At 48.9% G+C, this 21,193-nt stretch overlaps 1 protein-coding gene across 6 annotated transcripts in view; it reads left to right on the top strand.

Annotated features, from left to right (window-relative positions):
* The window catches only part of TECPR2 (tectonin beta-propeller repeat containing 2), a 96,525-nt gene that overhangs the window by 62,531 nt on the left and 12,801 nt on the right, over positions 1-21,193 (top strand). For 5 of the 6 annotated variants that reach the window (XR_007475709.1, XM_004262418.4, XM_033420550.2 and 2 more), the window contains one exon: positions 5,081-5,229. Coding sequence is in view for 5 of the 6 variants with exons in the window: in XM_004262418.4 (XP_004262466.1) it covers positions 5,081-5,229 (149 nt within the window). In the remaining variant the exon portion in view is untranslated. Of the gene's footprint in view, positions 1-5,080; positions 5,230-5,518; positions 8,015-21,193 lie in introns of those variants that run through there. The other variant, XM_033420566.2, reaches the window with a different exon arrangement.

Raw genomic sequence — 21,193 nt, forward strand, 5'->3', positions numbered from 1 at the left:
TGCCCCTCCCCCCCTTCCTACTCCCCTCTGGTAACCACTAGTTTGTTTTCTGAATCTGTGAGTCTATTTCTGTTTTGTTGTATTTGTTCATTTATTTTGGTTTTTTAGATTCCACATATAAGTGAAACATACAGTATTTGTCTTTCTCTGTCTGACATTTCACTAGGTGTAACACTCTTCAGATCAATCCACATTGTTGCAGATGGCAGGATTTCATTCTTTTTTAAGGCTGAGTAATATTCCGTTGTGTGTGTGTGCACACACACACACACATACACCCCACATCTTCTTTATCCATTCATTTGTTGATGGACACTTGTGTTTCTTGCATATCTTGCCTGTTGTAAATAATGCTGCAGTGAACAGCATGCTGGGGGGCATGTATCTTTCCAAATTAGTGTTCTCGTTTTTTTCAGATGAATACCCAAGAGTGGAATTGCTGGATCAGATGATAGTCCTATTTTTAATTTTTTGAGGAACTTCCATAATGTTTTCCGTAGTGGCTGTACCAGTTTACATTCCTACCAGCAGGGTTCCCTTTCCTCCACATTCTTGTCAACACTTGTTATTTGTTGTCTTTTTAAATCTTTTTTTTTTTTGGCTGCACCAGGTTTTAGTTGCAGCATGCAGGATCTTTGTTGCCACGTGTGGGACCTTCGTTGTGGCATGCAGGATCTTTAGTTGGTGCAATGCTTGTGGGATCTAGTTCCCTGACCAGGATCGAACCTGGGCCCCCAGCATTGGGAGCTCGGAGTCTTAGCCACTGGACCACCAGGGAAGTCCCTTGTTGTCTTTTTGATGATGGACACGGGGCTCGAACCTGTGTCCCCTGCATTGGCAGGTGGATTCTTAAGCACTGCACCACCAGGGAAGCCCTACGTTCTTCTTTTAAATATTCTTTTCCATTACGGTTTATCACAGGATATTGAATATAGTTCTCTGTGCTATCCAGTAGGATCTTGTTGTCCATCCAGTCTATATATAATAGTTCACATCTGCTAGCCCAACCTCCCACTCCATCCATCTGTTCTCTACGTCCGTGATTCTGTTTCTATTTCATAGATAGGTTCATTTGTGTCATATTTTAGATTCCACGTATAAGTGATATCATATGGTATTTGTCTTTCTCTTTCTGACTTCACTTAGTATGATAATCTCTAGTTGCATCCATGTTGCTGCAAATGGCATTATTTTGTCTTTTTATGGCTGGGTAGTAGTCCATTATATATATGTACCGCATCTTCTTTATCCATTCATCTGTCGATGGACATTTAGGTTGTTTCCATGTCTTGGCTATTGTGAATAGTGCTGCTGTGAACATAGAGGTGCATGTGTCTTTTTGAATTATAATTTTGTCCAGATATATGGCCAGAAGTGGGGTTGCTGGATCATATGAGCTCTATTTTTAGTTTTCTGAGGAACCTCCATACTGTTCTCCATAGTGGCTGCACCAACTTACATTCCCACCGGCAGTGTAGGAGGGTTCCCTTTTCTCTACATCCTTTCCAGCATTTGTTATTTGTGGGGTTTTGTAGATTTTTAAAAATCATGGCCATTCTGACTGGTGGGAGGTGGTATCTCATTGTAGTTTTGATTTCCATTTCTTAGATTAAGAGAATTCTTCAATTAAATGTCTAGCTACTGAACCCAGTTATAGAGACTGAATATGGAATTTTATGATTTATGACCATCCTAGTTTTTGGAAGAAAATTTGTGTCATTTAGCAGATACTTAATATGCTCGTAACGTTTGATTTCCCAGTACGCATAAATATGCATATGTCAGGCACTGGAATGTTTAGCAAACTAACGCAATTTGTAATTGAATACATCTGGTCACAGCATTTAATGAAGAAATACTCAGTGTCGGTTCGTGCCTTTAGATAACAAATAGGCTTATATAGTAATTTATGCAGAGAAGTGTCTTATAAATAGTAAAACACCAAATAAATGCCACTTTTTGTCTAAAGTATATGTTTAAAAAGTAATCCTAAAGGGAAAATGTCTCATCTGTTGAATAAAGTAATTAAAACTTTTCTTTTTAATGGGAGGGAAGAACAAAATAGGGGGAAGACAGGAAAATCACAGTATGTCTGTGTTAGTCAGACTAATACTGTTACAGTAACGAGTCCCAAATACCAGCCATGTAACACAGTGAAGGTTGCTTTCTGCTCCCGCGAAGTTGGCTCTCGACCTGTCAGTCTTTCGATGGTTGTGGTAGTGGTTCCCAGGGGGTGGCTTACTGACCCCCTGCGGTGCTCTGTGGCTCTGCCCCTCTGGTCACTGTGGCAGGGGACAGCCGAAAGGCAAGGCCCTCTTGCCAGCTCTTTTATGGTTCAGTTCAGAAGTGACAGATCCCTTCTGCCCACAGCCCATCGTCCAGAACCAGTGATGGGGCCCCGCTTAACTCCAAGGGACACTGACGAGCCAGGGGGTGCTGGGGGGGCCAGTGTTCTCTGCCACCTGCCCTGACCTCATACACCTGCACCCAGGCAGCCTGGGAGACCCTCTGTGAAGTAGGAGACTACGGAAGAGCCCTCGATTAAACGTTTTCTTCTTTGACCTGTCTCTTCAATTCAGAATAAGCTGATTTATACACTGAAGTGTATATTCTAGCAACCTTTTATGTTTGTTTTAAAAGAACGCTTGCCTTGTAATATGAACTCCGTGTTTCACAGGTGGTGGTGTTATTCGCTGCTAATTCTGAGATGCTGACCCAGTGTGTTTTTGTCACCATGTAACTCTCTTCACATGAGCAGCTACCACCTGTAGTTCCTGTTAGGGCAGGTCGACGACTCCAACATAAAATTATTTTTAATTAGCATTTTAAAATTAGAATTTGTTTCTCGGCCGTTTCTGGAATTTACTGCTGAAAGTCCTTTATTTGGATCGCTACAAATGTTTTCATGGGTAATGTTAGAGCTCTAGGATGTCTATTTTAACTCCCCAGTAAGACATTCTATAAAAGATTTTAAAAATACAGCTAATTTCAGTATAAGAGAAATCATCATCTTCAGGAAATGTACAAAGGGATACTAAGAATTTTTTCAGTAGTAGTGGGTTGATACTTTTAAGCTAAACACATGTGACGAGATTTCCCCATAGCAGGATCCGTGCCTGTACGTTTTGGTGTAGACACATGGGCTGTCATCTGATACCGGTGACAACTGTGTGAGGTGGCCAAGAGCAGCACTGCCAGTGAATGTAGCCGCACCGCCTTTTTCCCCTGCTTTACAGTCAAAATGAGTCATCCTCTAACTTAGTCATCAGAAGACAAACCGTTCACCTTGAAAAAACAGGCAAAAGACTTGACAGATGCTTCACAAAAGAAGGTATACAGATGCCCCCCATAAGCACATTAAAAGATTCTCAACATCACTAGTTACCAGGGAAATGCAAATAAAACCATGATGCCACTTTACACCTGCTAGAATGGCTGACAGAGGTGCCAGAAGTGGATGCTGGTGAGGGTGTGAGCCACCAGCACACACCGCTGGTGGGCGTGTAAAATGGGAAGGCTGGTGGTCTCTTTCCACGTTAAACAGATATCTACCTATAGCCCAGAGCTCCACTCTTAGGTGTTATTCAAGAAAAACAACACATGTTCACAAAAAAAAGTCTTCTGCAGGAATGATGATAGCGGCTTTACTCCTAATAGCAAAAAGTGGAAATGGCCCAAATGCCCATCAGCAGGATACACCAGTAACTGTGGCGTTTACATGCAGTGGCCTCATACTCAGCAGGAAAAAGGAGGGACTGGACGAATGTCATGAGCAGAACATCGCGCTGAGTGAAAGAAGCCAGGCCCAGGGAGCGCGCACCTGCGGCTCTGTTCCTACAGTCATCTAGACCTGGCTGAGCAGATACATGGCGATAGGAGGCCGGAGAGTGGCGGCCTTGGGCGGAGGGGCAGAACTTTCTTGAGGAAGGGGCTTGAGGGAACTTCCTGGGGCAATGAAAACATTGCATAACTTGATAAGCCATGGGTTACCCAGGCATGTTCATCTGTCAAAAGCGAGGGAACTGACCGTGTAAGATCTGTGTGTTCACGGGATGTGGGGCCCTGGAGGTCAGAGGTGGCTGGCGGGGAGGGTCAGGCAGGCCTGGGTTCAAGCCGCGGCCTGCCCTTTGCCTCCCGGCTTCTCCACGTTCTCTTCCGGGGTCTGCGTCCTGACGGCCTCACACATGAGCTGGGGCGGCAAGAGCCGTGCATCGCCGTCGCGCAGGTCAGTAACAATGGGCTGTTGCTCTTTCTGCCAGATAAACTATTAATCAAGTTTCTCTTTGAAGACTCCTCCCATTTCCTTTCCTCTTAAAATTGGTTTAATAAACAGGGAGAAATGTAAAAAGAAAAAATGAAGATCCTGGGAGGCTTAGTTAATTTTAATTCTAATTAGGATCAAGATTACCTGAAAGAGGGACTTCCCTGGTGGTCCAGGGGTAAAGAATCCGCCTGCCACTGCAGGGGACACGGGTTTGATCCCTGGTTGGGGAACTAAGATCCCACATGCCGCGGGGCAACTAAGCCCGCGTGCCACAACTATTGATCTCTCGCGCCTCAGCGAGAGACCCCGCGTGCCCTGGAGCCTGCACGCCACAGCCAAAGAGAAAACCCACACGCTGCAACTAGAGAGAAGCCCACGCACCACAATGAAGATACCGCGTGTTGCCACTAAGATCCTACGCAGCCCAAAAAAAAAAAGATTACCTAAAAGATGAATTCCCTTGCCCCAGATCCAGAATTTGCTGGTAATAGTCACATATCTGATGAAGCTAATGACGGGGCCCACACTGAGATATTAATTGCCGGGCTTGGTGGCTCAGGGCACTGTCCGGATGGCATCTTGATTATTTTGCCCGTGGTGTGCAAGGGCTGCTCTGTGGCGCGGGGCAGGTGCCGGGGCAGCCAGAGGCGTTGGTGACTCCCGTGCACTGTAATGTTCTCAAGCAACAGAGTTCACCTGCAAAGGCAGCATCATCTCTTTCTTTGAAGTATAAAATCAAAGTTCATAGATTAAATGAAACGTGAGTCATCTTACAAGAGTAATTAACGTGTGTACTTTTTCTCTATTTGTCTATAGGAGCTGTAAAACTGATGAGCCTGGCATGTGGAAATCAGCACGTCTGGGCCTGTGATTCCAGGGGTGGAGTTTACTTCCGCGTGGGTACCCAGCCTCTGAATCCCAGTCTGATGCTTCCAGCCTGGATAACGATTGAACCGCCTGTCCAGGTAAGCAAAAGTTAACTGATACCAACTTGCTCGTCAGTAAGCTGCTCGGGTGCTGGTGTTGGGGAGAGGACCGTGCCTGCTAGGGTGGCCTCCCAGCAACTGGGGGAGGAGGGGCGTGTCAGGGAGCCTGGGGACTAAGGTGTGCCCCAGGTCAACACACGCTCATTCACTGGCATCCCACACCCGGAATTTGATATTTGTGAAGTTTAGGGCTGAACAGATTAACAATTATCTGAGCCAATGCTGCTTTTTTTCTTTCTCAAAGTGTTTCGTTTCTAACTTTTTACAGAATGAACATTATTTTTGAAAACATCAAACAATATCCAAAAGTATAGAGAAGAAAGTAAAAGTCATTTTAAAACCTTGTCATAGAGATAATGTATTATTATTTTGTGAGTGCCTTTCCTGGTTTGTTGAAGAAATTCTTCTCCTCGTGCGCCCCGTCCCCTCCCCCGACCCCGGCCATATTTCAGTTTACCATGTATCCTAAATGTTTTTCCTTTTCTTTTGACTGTTCCACCACTCGAATCAGAAGCGGGAGTGTGATTTTAGTGTACTATTTAGTTACCCTTAAATACCTGATGGGCCTGGTTGCTATGTTAAATATATTTCTGCTAAAATTTATAAATGGGGGGCTGTGATTTAGTGAGAGTTATTTGCTCTAACTGTTGCTAGTCCCCACTTTGTGACTTTGTTGGGGAAAAAAATGAAGTTACCATATGCAGAGGTGGCAGTGTGGCAGGAGTGGTTAGTCCTTGAACAAAAAGTGCTCAGCGGGGACAAGAAGGAAATCAGGTGTTTGGGTGAATGCCTGTGTTCATGACTGTCTACATTTTGGGCATCATGAACCCTCAGGGATGGGGCAGCTGAGGTCAGGGTGCAGGGCTGGTAATGAGGACCACCAGTCCTGCCCACGGGACATGGGGCCTGTGCTGGGAGACCCTACAGTTGGGCAGGAGTCCGGTCCCGAGTTCTTTGAGGTCACTGGTCAGCGCTCATGGCCACGGGGAGGCTGGCTGCACGTGGATCCTCCTCCTCACAGGGTCCTGCGAAGAGCGAGTAGAGTCGCGTCTGTGAGTTAGAAAGCGCTGTGCAGACGCCCGCTCCGCATTCGTCTGCACACGGCGGTGCGCTGACAGCCACGGTCAGGCGACGGGGGCAGGCGTTGTCGCGGGCACTGTGGGCTCTGCTGGTGCGCAGCGAGGGTGAAGGCAAGCCGACCTCTAGCTGGTTTCATTGCTTATGTGAAGCCCCCTCAGACGAGGCGCCCTCTTGTTGCCTGCTCCCGTGGTATGGCGCTGTCAACCTCGGACGGCTTTATGTTATTTCTTAAAGAGTTGTAATTCACCATTTTACAGCAATACAACTCAGTGGTTTTTAGTGTATTCAAAAAGTTGTGCAACCGTCACTGCTATCCAATTCTAGAACTTCTTCACCACCCCGAAAAGAAGCCCCTACCCATTGGTAGACACTCCCTTTTCTTCCGGAACCCCTGTCTCCTCAGCCCCTGGCAGCCACTAATCTACTTTGTGTTTCTGTGCACTTGCCTATTCTGGATTTTCCTTTTTCATATAAATGGAATCATATAATATGTGGCCTTTTCATCTGCCATCTTTCACTTGGCTTCATGTTTTCAAAGTTCATCCATGTTGTAACGTGTGTCAGTACTTTATTCCTTTTTATGACTCAATAATATTCCATTGCATGCATAGACCACATTTTGCTTATCCATTCATCAGTTGATTGACATTTGGGTTGTTCCTACTTTTTGGCTACTATGAAAAATGCTGCTGTGAACATTCGTGTACAAGACTATGTGGACATGGGTTTTCAATTCTGCTGGGTGTATAACTTTAAGTGGAATTGTGGGGTCATGTGGTGATCGTATGTTTAACTTCTTAAGGAACCGCCAGACACTGTTTGCCACAGTGGCTGCACCATTCTACATTCTACCAGCAATGTATGAGGATTCCAATTTCTCTACATCCTCACTGCAAAATTTCTCTTGCCCAGTTTTTAAATTCTAGCCACCTTAATAGTTGTAAAATAGTATCTCATTGTGGGCTTCTTTTAAAAAACAGGGTAAAAAAGTTTATTGAAACAGGAAAAATTAATTTTTATATTGTGTGGGTTACTGAATGTTCTGATTTATATTAGAACAGACCTGTAGAGAAAGGAAAGCTGATCTGATCCAACTTGGCACTTTTTGTTACAATTCATTTGGTTTTTATGGTTTGTTTGTTTTTTTAAGATTTTCTGGACGTGGACCATTTTTGAAGTCTTCCTTGAATTTGTTACAACACTGCTTCTGTTTTATGTTTTGGTTTTTTGGCCACAGGGGATGTGGGATCTTAGCTCCCCGACCAGGGCTCGAACCCGCGTCCCCTGCATTGGAAGGAGGATTCTTAACCGTTGGACCGCCAGGGAAGTCCCTCAATAGGGTTTTTAAAAATTTAGATATAATTGACGTATGGCATTGTATTAGTTTCACATGTACAACATAATGATTCAGTATTTGTATATCTTGCAAAATAATCACCACAATAAGTCTAGTAAACATCTGTCGTAGTTACGAATTTTTTTTTCTTGTGATGAGAACTTTGACGATCTACTCTCTTAGCAGCTTTCAAATATGCAATACAGTATTAACTATAGTCACCATACTGTACATTACATCCCCATGTCCTTGTGATTTTGATTTGCATTTCCCTAATGACCATCTTTGCATGTGCTTATTGGTCATTTGTATATCTTATTTGGAGAACTAAAATATTCAAATACTTTGCTCATTTTGTAATTGGATTGTCTTTTTATCATTGAGTTGTAAGACTTCTTTATATATTCTGGATACTAGACCCTTTTAAGAATTATGATTTACAAATGTTTTCTCCCATTCTCTGGATTGTCTTTTCACTTTCTTTATGGTGTCCTTTGATGCACAAAAGTTTTTTATTTTGATGAAGTCCATTTTATCTACGTTTTCCTTTAGTTGTTTATGCTTTTGGTGTCACATTAAGGACTGCATGAAACTGCGAATTCCTCTTCCTTTCAACATTTAGATTCTAGAATAACCTCTAGGAAGCAAAGCTAAAACTGGGGGAAGAAAGCTTTACTTGCAGTGCTCTATTGACTGTGGTGATCTACAACTTTGCCCAGGAAAATGGCCAAAATAGAACAAATTCACATGAAAGGGCCTCAAAGCTGTGCTTTGAATAAAGTAGTGATTGCTAAATAGGCTGTTAAACATTAACTATTTCAGGTGGTTCCACTAAATGAGACCACATTTTCTTATTCAGTAGCTTCAGTGTGCTGTAGAAGAAATGCACTTGGCCGTGGAATTTGTAGATAGAGAGTTGGTTCCTGTGGGGACAAAAAACAGGCCTTACATTTGCACAGGCCCTTTGCTGCGCTTTTCCAAGCCCTGCTGAGGACCAAGGCCTGGGCCAGCCACTGTCTGCCGGAGCTGCGATGGAACGCTGTGTCCAGGCAGTGTGTCACATGCTCGGTGGCCTCACACTCAGTGTTTTAGGACAAAGCCTACCTTTAAATTGAATTTTAAATTAACCTTAAAGTTGCAGAGGGTCCTGAGAAGACTAGTCCAGTGGCGGGGTGGCAGTGGGGTGGGTTGAGGCCTTGTTAAAAGATTTAGAAAGGGGCTTCCCTGGTGGCGCAGTGGTTAAGAATCCGCCTGCCAATGCAGGGGACACGGGTTCGAGCCCTGGTCCGGGAAGATCCCACATACCGCGGAGCAACTAAGCCCGTGTGCCACAACTACTGAGCCTGTGCTCTAGAACCCGCCAGCCACAACTGCTGAGCCCGTGTGCCACAACTACTGAAGCCTGCGCGCCTAGAGCCCGTGCTCTGCAACAAGGGAAGCCACCGCAATGGGAAGCCCACGCACCACAACAAAGAGTAGCCCCTGCTAGCCGCAACTAGAGAGAGCCCACGTGAAGCAACGAAGACCCGACGCAGCCAAAAGTAAATAAATTTATTTTAAAAAAAAGATTTAGAAAATCAGGACAGTTTGGTTGAATTCAAGTATCAGAATGTAAATGGGGTTTCCATGTTTTGATCATAATCGACCTCTTTTTTAAAAAATTTATTTATTGTTTTTGGCTGCTTCAGGTCTTCGTCACTATGCACGGGCTTTCTCTAGTTGCGGCGAGTGGGGGGCTACTCTTCGTTGCAGTGCGCAGGTTTCTCATTGCGGTGGCTTCTCTTGTTGCGGAGCGCGGGCTTCAGTAGTTGTGGCGCATGGGCTTAGTTGTTCCGCGGCATGTGGGATCTTCCCGGACCAGGGCTCGAACCCGTGTCTGCTGCATTGGCAGGCGGATTCTTCACCACTGCGCCGCCAGGGAAGTCCTCGACCTCTTTCTAGTTTGTTTTATTTCTTCTTGGGCATGCACATCCTGGTCTACAGGTAGGATGTGTGCAGCTGAAGCGGTAACAGACGCTAAAGGGCACAGAGAAGTGAAGTCACAGGGATCTTCTGAAATTAGCAGCGGTTTCTCAATTTCTGTGTCCCTTTCTCTTCTCTGGTAAAACATCCCTCCTGTAGGAGTTTTGGGGTGAAGTTTTAACAAAGTACTCAAAACGAATGACTCAGTTTTCAGACTTGCCAACATTTGGAAGGATTTGGAGAAAATATTTATAGTTGTGTTTAGCATCTTTTCTTTGGAGTTCGCTGCTTCAGTGGGAGAATTTTCTGTCCATGGTAGAGGTGTGTGTAAAGCGAGCACAGTTGGCGCTGTGATTGCGCCGCACTGGGGCGCTGAATGCCCGCGGGGAGAGGCTCGCCCAGCTAGCCCCACCCGCACTGGGGGCGCTGTATGCCCGCGGGGAGAGGCTCGCCCAGCTAGCCCCACCCGCACTGGGGGCGCTGAATGCCCGCGGGGAGAGGCTCGCCCAGCTAGCCCCACCCGCACTGGGGGCGCTGAATGCCCGCGGGGAGAGGCTCGCCCAGCTAGCCCCACCCGCACTGGGGCGCTGTATGCCCGCGGGGAGAGGCTCGCCCAGCTAGCCCCACCCGCACTGGGGCGCTGTATGCCCGCGGGGAGAGGCTCGCCCAGCTAGCCCCACCCGCACTGGGGCGCTGTATGCCCGCGGGGAGAGGCTCGCCCAGCTAGCCCCACCCGCACTGGGGGCGCTGAATGCCCGCGGGGAGAGGCTCGCCCAGCTAGCCCCACCCGCACTGGGGGCGCTGAATGCCCGCGGGGAGAGGCTCGCCCAGCTAGCCCCACCCGCACTGGCCCCACCTCTTCCTTCAGAGGACCCTCTCTGCCCTCCCTCTGCCCCCTCCGCCTCCAGAGCAGCCCCTGCTCTTCCCTAGCCCGCCCAGTGTCCTGGCCTCCCCTGTGGGAGCCTCCAGCTGACTCTTCCTGTGTGGACTGGCCCATCTGGTCTCTGTGGTCGTTTACTCTGCCTGGATTATAGCTTTTCCTGGAAAAGAGAGAAACTAGGAAAACTAAGACTAATATGACTGGTAAGTGGCCAAACGAGCACTTAAAAACTTACTTTAAACTCAGCTGCTTTGGGTATTTTTAGCTATATGAACAGAAAAACCCCAAAATAAATATGCAAACATGGTAACAGGTAATCCCATGAGAATGCCGTGCTCGCAGATGCTGCCAGCGGGCACAGAACTTGATGCTGCTTTACACGTCCAGATCTTTAGAGAAGTTCACAGCTAGCGTCAGGAAGGCTTGCGTTGGAGAGGCGTTAGGGTTAGAGCAGTCCCCCACCCCTGCTGGGCCTTCCACTGACTTGTCTCGGGGCACCGGGAGCGCACGGGGCGCAGGGAGAGTGGCTCTCACTCTCTGCTCCCGTCCAGGGCGGCTCTGGGCAACCCTGGATGCTGCTCATACTTCCTTCGCGGCTGGCACAGGTCACAAACACAGGGGATGGGGATGGCAGAAGGAGCGGGGCACCCACACCCCAAAGCCCAGCGCTGCAGGTCCAACCAGCTGCCTGCTTCTAAGAATTTTGGGGTGTTCTGAAGACTCGTGTTCCCTCCTGACATAAAAGTACAAGACCTTGGGGGTAATTAAACCAGATTCCTCTCACTGCATTTGGGGCACCATGGGTTAAATCCCTCCTCACATCCCAGTGAGCGATACCACACGGAGACACGACACGGCATCCTGGGACAGGGAGCTCAGAGCTCCACGTGCCAAACATGAGACACAGTTGCATCTGACAGTACCGGTTTTTTAATAAGAGAAAGAGAGCAGCGTTGCTAGTTACATGCTTAGTGTCTAGGAGGTCCCTGCTCCTGAGGATGCTGCCAGGGGTTCATGCTGAGGCCCAAGTTGAGTTCTGCAGGATGCGTGCAGCATGGGCAGCGACGTCCCCTGAACTGTGCTTCCCAGAGGAGGTTTTCTTCCCATGGAGAATAAAAATGTCAGTTACCAAGTATGTCTGATGATTCTGTTTTTGTTTAAAAAAAGGTAAAATTATGTGCGGGACTTCCGTGGTGGTCCAATGGTTAAGAATCCGCCTTCCAGTGCAGGGGACGTGGGTTTGATCCCTGGTCAGGGAACTAAGATCCCACATGCCGTGGGGCAACTGGGCCTGTGTGCCACAACTATGGAGCCTGCAGGCCACAACTAGAGAGCCCGTGTGCTGCAACTACAGAGCCCACGTGCTCTGGATCCTGCATGCTGCAACAAAGAGCCTACGCTCCACAACAGAAGATCCCATGTGCCGCAAGTAAGACCCAACACAGCCAAAAATAAGTAAATAAATATTTTTTTAAAATTATGTGTACATTGAAAAAAATCTATAAAGATATACAGCAAAATGATAGCAGTGGTTATAGCTGTGTGGTGCTGTTGTGCCTGATTGCTTTTCTTCCTTTAATTCACTTCTATTTTGTGAATATCTTGCAATGAACTTATATTACTTATGGAGTAAGTTCATAACTGAATAATCTAATAAGAATCAGTCTTGGGAAATAATCAGAAATGTTCCCAAAGCTTTTTGTTTTGATGCTGTTTATGACGGTGGAAGCTTGACTGTGTGCAGTGCAGAGAGCGAGCCTGCGTAGGGGAGTAAGGCAGGGGTGGCACCTGCCCTTGTAAAGAGTCTGCTTAGCAGATTATTACAATGACAGTTATTATAATAATTACGGATGGGGGCTTCCCTGGCGGTCCAGGGGTTAAGACTTGGTGCTTTCATTGCCGAGGGCCCGGATTCACTCCCTGGTTGGGGAGCTAAGATCCTGCAAGCCACGCAGAGCAGCCAAAAAATAAATAAATAAAATGCATAGGCAGGGCATTATAACAGTTGTTATGGCTTTATCCTTTATGTTCTAGAAGCTGGGGAAAGATTGCACACGGTAGGTAGAAAAATGGGAGCCGTAAAAAAGACCCAAATCAAACTTTCAGGGATAAAAATTGTAAAATCCCTGAGATGCAAATCCCTGGGTGAGGTCAGTGGCAGTGCAGACATCGCAGGAGAAAAGATTGGTGAGCTCGAAGACAGTGATTAAAAGCTTCCAAACTGAAACAGAGAGAAAAGAGACTGGAAAAAAAATGCAGGGCATGAGTGAGCACAGGACAGCTTCATGTGGCCTAATAGAAGTATAGTCAGAGTTCCAAAGGAGAAGAGAGAGGGGGAGGTGACAGGAAAAATACTTGAGGAAATATGGCTGAAAATAACCCGAACTTGACGAGATTATTATGTTGAGTGAAGAAGTCAGGTGGAAAAATAATACATATTATAATGATTAATTTACATGACATTTAGAGAATGCTGACTCATCTGTAGTTCCAGAGAGCAGTGGTTGCTTGGGGACCTGTGAGGGCAGCAGGATTGGAAGGGGTTATGAAGGAGGGGTGCGGGGTGGTATCAGCAGTGTAGGCATATGGCAACAGGGATCAAATTGTACCCCTTTTTCCTTTTTGGCTGTGCCACGCGGTTTATAGGATCTTAGTTCCCCAACCAGGGATTGAACCCAGGTCCCAGCAGTGAAAATGCGGAGTCCTAACCACTGGACCGCCAGGGAATTCCCACAAATCATACGCCTTAAATGTGTGCGTTTTATTATATGTGAGTCACACCCCTGCAGAGCTGTTTAAAATGTATCAGACAGTAAAAAATTGTAAAGGAATGCGAGAGTGCGCGGGGCTGTGCTGGGCGCTGCAGGGGAGCGGGGGTGAGGGAGCCCGCCCCTGGAGGGAGATGAAAGCTCGGTGACCAAAGGCAGAGGGGGCAGTAGGTCAGGGTAGCAGCCAGGAAGGAGACCCAGGTCACCAAGGGTTGCCAGCTCTGGCTCCTGTGGACGATGTAGTCCTTGAACTGGGCCTGGCAGACCCAGTGGTCACTTCCAGTGACCAGCAAGTAATTCATTTGGCCCAGTGTTTCTGAGTAGGGAAAAGTGCTGCTCCGTGGTGCTTTGGGCAGGACAGTTCATTGTTGGGGTCCATTCTTGGGGACCATCCTCAGCCTGGTGAGACATCAGTTTCTTGTGCCTCTCGGCTCTAAATCCTAGTCGTACCCAGCAAGACCCTCTGGGAGGGTAGGATGCAGGAAGGGCATCGTGTGACAGGAGACTCAAGAGGTCCTCGGGCTCAGGTTCTGGGGGAGTTGGCCCTTGGCCTGGAGAGTTTGCCGTTGACCCCAGGGGCAGTGGGTGTCCCCGACGGCTGGGGCGCGACAGGCTCTAGGCGAGGAAGGCCTGCAGTGAGCCGTGAAACTCTTCGGCCTGGCTCCCTGAATCCAGAGTGCACGTCTGTGAGACGCAGGGCTGGGGTGGCAGGTGAGTGGGGACCCTGATGCCGAATGTTTGGGGCACAGAAAGCCAGTGTGTGTTGGGGTCCAGGCCTTCTCTCGGTGACGAGACTGGCTGCCCCCATTGTGCCTGCCAGCTCTGTTGCTGATGCATCAGGTCTCGCTGACGTGGCGGGAGGGTGTGGCGGCATTTCCCCTCAGCAGCAGGGGACAGTGCTCGGGGACACAGCGGCCCCTGGGGCTCTGCCAGCCAGGACCTTCAGTGTCAGAGTCTGCTATTTGAAGTCAAAAGAACCTGAACTGGGCTTCCCTGGTGGCGCAGTGGTTGAGAGTCCGCCTGCCGATGCAGGGGACACAGGTTCGTGCCCCGGTCCGGGAGGATCCCACATGCCGCGGAGCGGCTGGGCCCGTGAGCCATGGCTGCTGAGCCTGCGTGTCCAGAGCCTGTGCTCCGCAACAGGAGAGGCCGCAACAACGAGAGGCCCGCGTACCGCAAAAAAAAAAAAAAAAAAAAAAAGAACCTGAACTAAAAGTTATTTTTTCCATATGAGACCAAATGACCTTGGGCACATTGTCCAAACTCACTGGCCCTTCATCTCCTGACCAGTAAAGTGAAGAATCACATCCACCTGGGGACCGGCTGAGGTACTTGCTGAGAATGTCCAGGCCTGGGTCCCTCCCCTGGAGATCAGCTCAGCGGGATGGGGCTCAGGCATCTTGGCTGGTTGGTTCTTATTTTAATCAGAGTCACACACGTAACTATACAGGTTACACGCCAGCTGGTTCTACAGGTGTGCTACAGGAAACGCGTCTACCCGCCCATCATCCCCCGTCTAGAGAACTCCTTTCTTTTGGCGTCATCTCCCTGAGTAACTTCATAGGGAGCTGCGTCTCTATCCTTCTAGCTCTAGAGGTTTTCGGTTGACTCCTGCTGGAAGGGAAGGGTGCCTGTCCCCCCAGCCGTGCGCCCGTCTCCCTGCTTCCATCCTCGGGAGCTGCGGTGCTGTGATGGGGCGCACACCCTTCAGAGCTGAGCCGGGCAGTAAACTGCACTCCGTTTGCTTGTCCACACGACTCTCTGTTTTCCCTGGGCTCGATCGTAGTCTTTTTTTCCCATCTGGTTTTCTGTGTTTTACACATTCAACCCCAGGCTCTCCCTGCCAGCTGTGTCCGTTTCCCTTCCGTACACTTGGGCGTGTGGGCTCCATCCCATTCTTGTGGGCTCCATCCCATTCTTGGAGTCATCTGTCCTGGATGCTCTGGCCGGCCCTCTGGCCTGATCACTCTGTCCTCCTGGGCCCCCTTTGCCTTGCTCGTGCTTTGGATCCCTTCTCTCCTGGATCCTGTGTCTTCCTCTTTCTGTCTCTTTTTTTTGGTGGAGTTTATCCTCCGGTCGGTTCCTGAGAAGGATCTGTAGAGGTAACTTTTGGACGCGTTGTGTGTCTGAAAGTCTTTGCCCACGTTTATCCGTGACCTTGTATGAGTATAGCAGTCTAGGTTGGAAATAGACTTCCTTTAGAATTTTAAGGTCTTCTTCCGTCATCTCCTGGTGTCCAGTATTGCTGTTGAGAAGTTTGAAGCCATTCTGATACCTGATCCTTGATATTTGACCTGCTTTTTCTCTCTGGAAGTTTGTAAGATCTGTTTGTTCCCAGCGTTCTGAGAGCAGAGAGTGATATGTGCCTGGGGGAGCCTGTTTTATCCTTCGTGCCAGGAGCCCTTTCAGCCTGGAGCTCACGGTGTTTGTTCTGGGATGTGTCCTGTTCCCATGCTGGCAGTCACCTTCTGGCCTCTGCCCCTCCCATTTCTGTGTCCTCTTTCTGGGCGTCCTGCTTTCGTACTGTGGACTTCCTAAAGTGGCCTCTACTTTTCTTACCTTTTCTCTATTTTCTTTATGTTTTTATCTTTCTTCTTTATCCTGCAACCCCTCTATTGGGTTATTTCTATAAAAATATACACACACACACATACATACACACACACACACAAACATACACTTTTTTTTTTTTTGGACCACACTGTGAGGCTTGTGGGATCTTAGTTCCCTGACCAGGGTTGAACCCAGGCCCTCGGGAGTGAGAGCATGGAGTCCTAATCACTGGACCGCCAGGGAATTCCTCTGTGATTATATTTTAAATTTCTGGACACTCCTTTTGCTGTTTCACAGTGGTCGAGTCTTCTCTTGCCCTCAAGGACGTTTTTGAAGTTTCTTCCCATGCGTGGTCTCCGTGTCCCTTGAGTTGCCTGCTTTCTGTCTCTCCGCTGTCTTCTCCACGCAGGGGCTTTCTGTAGACGTCGGTGACCTTGGTGTAAGCGGGGGGCCCACAAGCCTGGCTGGGGCCCCTGAGCGTGCATGAGACGTGCTGGCTGCGGTCTCTGCGCGGCGATCGGGCTGTGTGGTTTGCTGGGGGGGTGGTCCCTGCTCTCAGCTGCTGAGTCCTTCCTTTCCTGCTCATTCTCCACTTTCCAGCCTCCAAAATTGTGTGGCAGTTTTCTCCTCTTGTCATTATCCTTGTGAGATCTGAACTTAAACAACAACAAAAAAACCTCTTCCACTCTCGCTGTAGTGTTGTTTCTTTCAGAAGGGACTGCAAGGATAGATGCGTGTGTTCCTTCTGTTATGATTGCCCAGGAGGCTGTGGACTTTTCAAAGCTCTGCAGGTGATTCGGACACACACCCAGTGCTGAGAGCCATGGTGTAGGTCCTCCCTTCCAACTCCGCACTCGTGGTGGTAGGGCTCCTCAGAGGATGCCCCCTCCCTCCTGTCCATTTTCCTTTAATCCTCTGAGCATCTCTGAGTGGTGTCGAGGTATCGGTGGAGCTCTCTGTTACACACTGAGTCGCTGACGAACACAGTGGTGCTGCCTGCAGGTGAGGGAGAAGACCTCCAGAAATGGAGTCTAACGCTGTTGGACGGAGCGGCCCCACTCTGAGGGCAATTGGTTTCTGCCACTTCTTTACTTTTTTCCCCACGTCGCCATTTTTCCCATGGCTCCATTTGAACACCTGTTGTTTTGAGCTTTCATCCCTTCAAGCCCTGTTCCTAAGAAACATTAGCCTTCCCTGGGGTATTTGTCCCTAAACCTTTCTTCTCATTCCGGAAGGCTGTGACCCCCAGTCCAGGGCCGCCAGGGTACGGATGGCCCTCCCCAGCCCTGCAGCAGTCCGCTCACGTCTCTAACACCCGATGACCCAGAGATTAAAACAAACACCCAGGGATCTGTCCCAGCTGACAGGTGTGTGCTAGTACCAGGAAGGGTCTGCATGCGGTCCCAGGGGAGCAAACCATAGGGTCACCTCCAGGGACCTTTCCCTTCTGGGCTTTGCTGCTCTGGACGGCCAGCCCCAGGCTGCCTGGGCAGCAGCCGGTGAACAGGGCCCCAGCACCAGGCATTCAGTTGAGCAGCTGAATGTGAGAAGCTCTTGGAGGCACCTGCACCCTGGGATAGAGTTTCTGCAGACCTCGTATCACAGCAACGCTGGAGCCCTGCTGCTGACCACGGGCACAGTCATCCGGGCTGGGGTCCACTCCCCAGTGGTGAACAGAAAGAGTGATCACGGCCGACCTCACCAGCCCCTGCTCAGGAAGAATGGAACGTAACAGCTGCCCAGAAAACCTGTTTCTGAGTGTTTTTCTTTAGCACATCCCCCTGCAATTAGCAGATGCTGTGTCTTGCTGGATTCAGACCAGATGCGGGGGCCAAGGAGACTGCAGGAGCCGGCGCAGGAATCCCCAGGGGGGAGGTCCTCTGGCTTTGCAGTCGGCCAGCTAGAGGAAGAAAGAAGCAGAGGAACTTTGCTCCCATCCAGAGCCTGGCATCTGGTGGCCTCGCTCAGCTGGGTCAGCAGTTTTAGCAGTGCAACTCATTCTCCAGATAAAATCCTATACTTCAGCCAAACGTGTTCCACCAGTACTGGCAGAGCTGCCCCCGTGCACCTGCCCTGGGTGCCTGCCACAGGGGTCCAAGGCAGCTCGCAGAGCGGGGCTCGCAGGTCTCGGGGGAGACCACTGGGCGGCACAGCAGGCCCAGGGCAGCCAGAACTGCCATGTCCCAGACTCAGAGCGTGAAAACCTGGTAGGGGAGCCTCGCAGGTCACCTGCTCATCCTCCAGCTGAGGACACAGAGCCCGAGGAGGAGGGGGTGTGCCCCGGGTCACGTGCTGAGTTGAAGGCCAGAGTGTCTGAGAGCCTGCTGGTACTTTAAATACAGGCTGTTAACACTGGTATCCAGGTTTGAAGCTTTTGTGAAATGAGAAGGAATAGACCAGAGGCAGCACAAGGATCCCCTACAGGAGAAAACGCGGAAGAACTAAAATGACCCGACAGACCTCAGAAAGTGCAACAACTCTGGGGCCACGTGCCCAGGGACAGCCTGAGGGCTTCCCTACAGCGGCCTCGGGGTGCTCGGTCCAGACCCCAAATCCTCAAGGAAAGGCAAAGTTCACCGTGTGTCACAAATGTTAGGTGGATTCAAGGTTCATTAGGGCAGAGGGAGGGCACAACTTGGAGGGGAAGGAAGTGGGACTGGCCACCGTGAGGGGTTAGGGTTTCTCTCCAGAAGGCGTCTTTTGTGGTGTGGTCTGTGCTGCTCTGCAGGCTCTCCGATTCATCCGCCTTGGTGTTCCTGAAACATTCCTGCTGCATTTTATCCAAGGTCACATAAAGTCCATACCAGAAGGATCTGTCTAGATAAACAGTACCTTCGGTTGCAAAATCTTCCATTGTTTTTCTTTTCTCCTGGGTTTATTCACATTCTGGCTGAGGGAGGGAGGGTGTGTGTGTGTGTGTGTGTGTGTGTGTGTGTGTGTGTGTGTGTGTGTGTGTGTGTGTGTCTGTGTGTGTGTGTGTGTGTGTGTGTGTGTGTTTCTTGGGACAAAGGCTCAGTCTGCTACAAGTCTGGAGAACTCTGGTCTGAGCCCCAGAGCCATGGGCAGGACCCTCACTTCTCAGCCTTAGTTTTGTCAGTTTTCTCACCCAGGATATGAAGGGGTTGGGCTTAGCCGGTCTCCTGCATCCTTTCCAGCCCCAAATCGGTTTTGGTGAGACCTTGATTCAGAAAAGCCAGAGCTTTTTAGTAAGAGGCTGTGTTTTCTTTTGAGCTGGAGTTGCTTGTGCTGCCTTCCCTCTCCTCACGTGGGGTTCCTGAGCCTTGCTGCCCCCCGATATGCCAGTTGCATGAGGGTTTCTTGAGCAGAGGCTCTGTGAGACCAGGCACGCTTGGAGCTCTGCGGGCTGTGAAAATGGAAAAGCGTGACGGATTCCGAGTCTGCCCAGCCCCTAGGGGAGTGGGGTATGGGGGGCACACTGGGGAAGGCCTGGTGGGATGAGCCTGGATGGGGCCCCTTTGGGCTGGGAGATGGGGCAGGGGGTCCTTCAGGGGGCCAGCGAAGCAGGCAGTTTGTGAGCAGGGAGGGTTTTCGCAGCAGTCTTGCAAAGGGGAATCCAGAGGTGGGGTGCAAAGTCCTGTTTGCTTAGAGCCAAAGCCCAGCGCTGTTGGGCCTGGCCAACCGTGAGGCCAGAAAGGGGGTGCTGCTGGGAGAGGGTGCAGGGCTGTGGGGGGGTGGGGGTTACCCTGCAGGTAGCAGGAACCGTGGCCAACAGTGCAAGACAGTTAGATGCCCAGTGCAGACTATCCTGCAGCCCCAGGTAGGATGGAGACCAGTTCGGAGGCCCCTGAAGCAACTGAGGCCACACACCACAGGGGCCAAGCTTGCAGTCTCACGAAATTGGGTAGAAAACCAATGTTAGTGAAAATAGCTGAGGGAGGGCTGGACAACTTCTGGGTTGCACACTTCTGCCTGCCTCAGCTGCCACCAGCGGAGGGCAGGTGACCGGTGACCAGAGCCATCAGCTGTATCTCTCCATTGTCTGTGATTACCAGAGTCATTTATCCTATGAGTGTGTGGTCTTTTTTTTTTTTTTATTGGAGTATAGTTGATTTACAAATGCTGTGTTAGTTTCTGCTGTACAGCAAAGTGAATCAGTTATACATATACATATATCCACTCTTTTTTAGATTCTGTTCCCATACAGGCCATTAGAGAGCACTGAGTAGAGTTCCCTGGGCTATACAGTAGGTTCTTATTAGTTATCTATTTTATATATAGTAGTGTGTATATGTCAATCCCAATCTCCCAATTTATCTCTCCCCCCCATCCCCTGGTAACCACAGGTTTGTTTTCTACATCTGTGACTCTATTTCTGTTTTGTAATTAAGTTCATGTGCATCCTTTTTTTAGATTCCACATATAAGCGATATCATATGATATTTGTCTTTTTGTGTCTGACATACTTCACTCAGTATGACAATCTCTAGGTCCATCCATGTTGCTGCAAATGACATTATTTTGTTCTTTTTTATGGCCGAGTAACATTCCATTGTATATATGCACCACATCTTCTTTATCCATTCCTCTGTCAATGGACATTTAGGTTGCTTCCCATGTCCTGGCTATTATAAATAGTGCTGCAGTGAACACCGGGGTGCATGCATCCTTTCAAATTATGGTTTTCTCCAGATATGCCTAGGAGTGGGATTGCTGGGTCATATGGTAGTTCTGCTTTTAGTTTTCTGAGGAAACTCCATACTGTTCTCCATAGTGGCTGCACCAATTTACATTCCCACCAACAGTGCAAGAGGCTTCCCTTTTCTCCACACCCTCTCCAGCATTTATTGTTTGTAGACTTTTTGATGATGGCCATTCTGACCGGTGTGAGGTGATACCTCATTGTCGTTTTGATTTGCATTTCTCTAATAATTAGTGATTTTGAGCATCTTTTCATGTGCTTTTTGGCCATCTGTATGTGTGGTCTTCAGAGTGTGTGGTCTTACCACAACTAACTTAGTGACTGTAGTCCGAATTCTTGGGGGAATATACGAGACGAGAAGCTTGGAGTCAGAGTTAACAAGTACTGTATGTAACTCGAAAACAAGCTTGTCTTGATTCCAGGAAACACGGAACCTGCCACATTTCCAGCTCACGTTATCTAAACTCAGCTGTATTTTTGCTGCATCTGGCAGCTAAGATGAATCCCTTAACCTGAGAACGGTCACTCTGGGCCCCCAGGCCGGTGCGCACAGCAGCAGAACCTTTGGAGTCCCAGTTTGGGAACAGTCCATCACGTGAAAACTTCACCCCTTAACTTCAACATCATGTCTAGTCAAGATCTCAGTTTATAAATTGTGGAGAGTCTCTCAGTTAATGGGAGAGAGTAATGGTATATCCTGTAAC

The sequence above is a fragment of the Orcinus orca genome, chromosome 2 (assembly GCF_937001465.1).
Source record: "Orcinus orca chromosome 2, mOrcOrc1.1, whole genome shotgun sequence".
Taxonomy (NCBI): Eukaryota; Metazoa; Chordata; class Mammalia; order Artiodactyla; family Delphinidae; genus Orcinus; species Orcinus orca.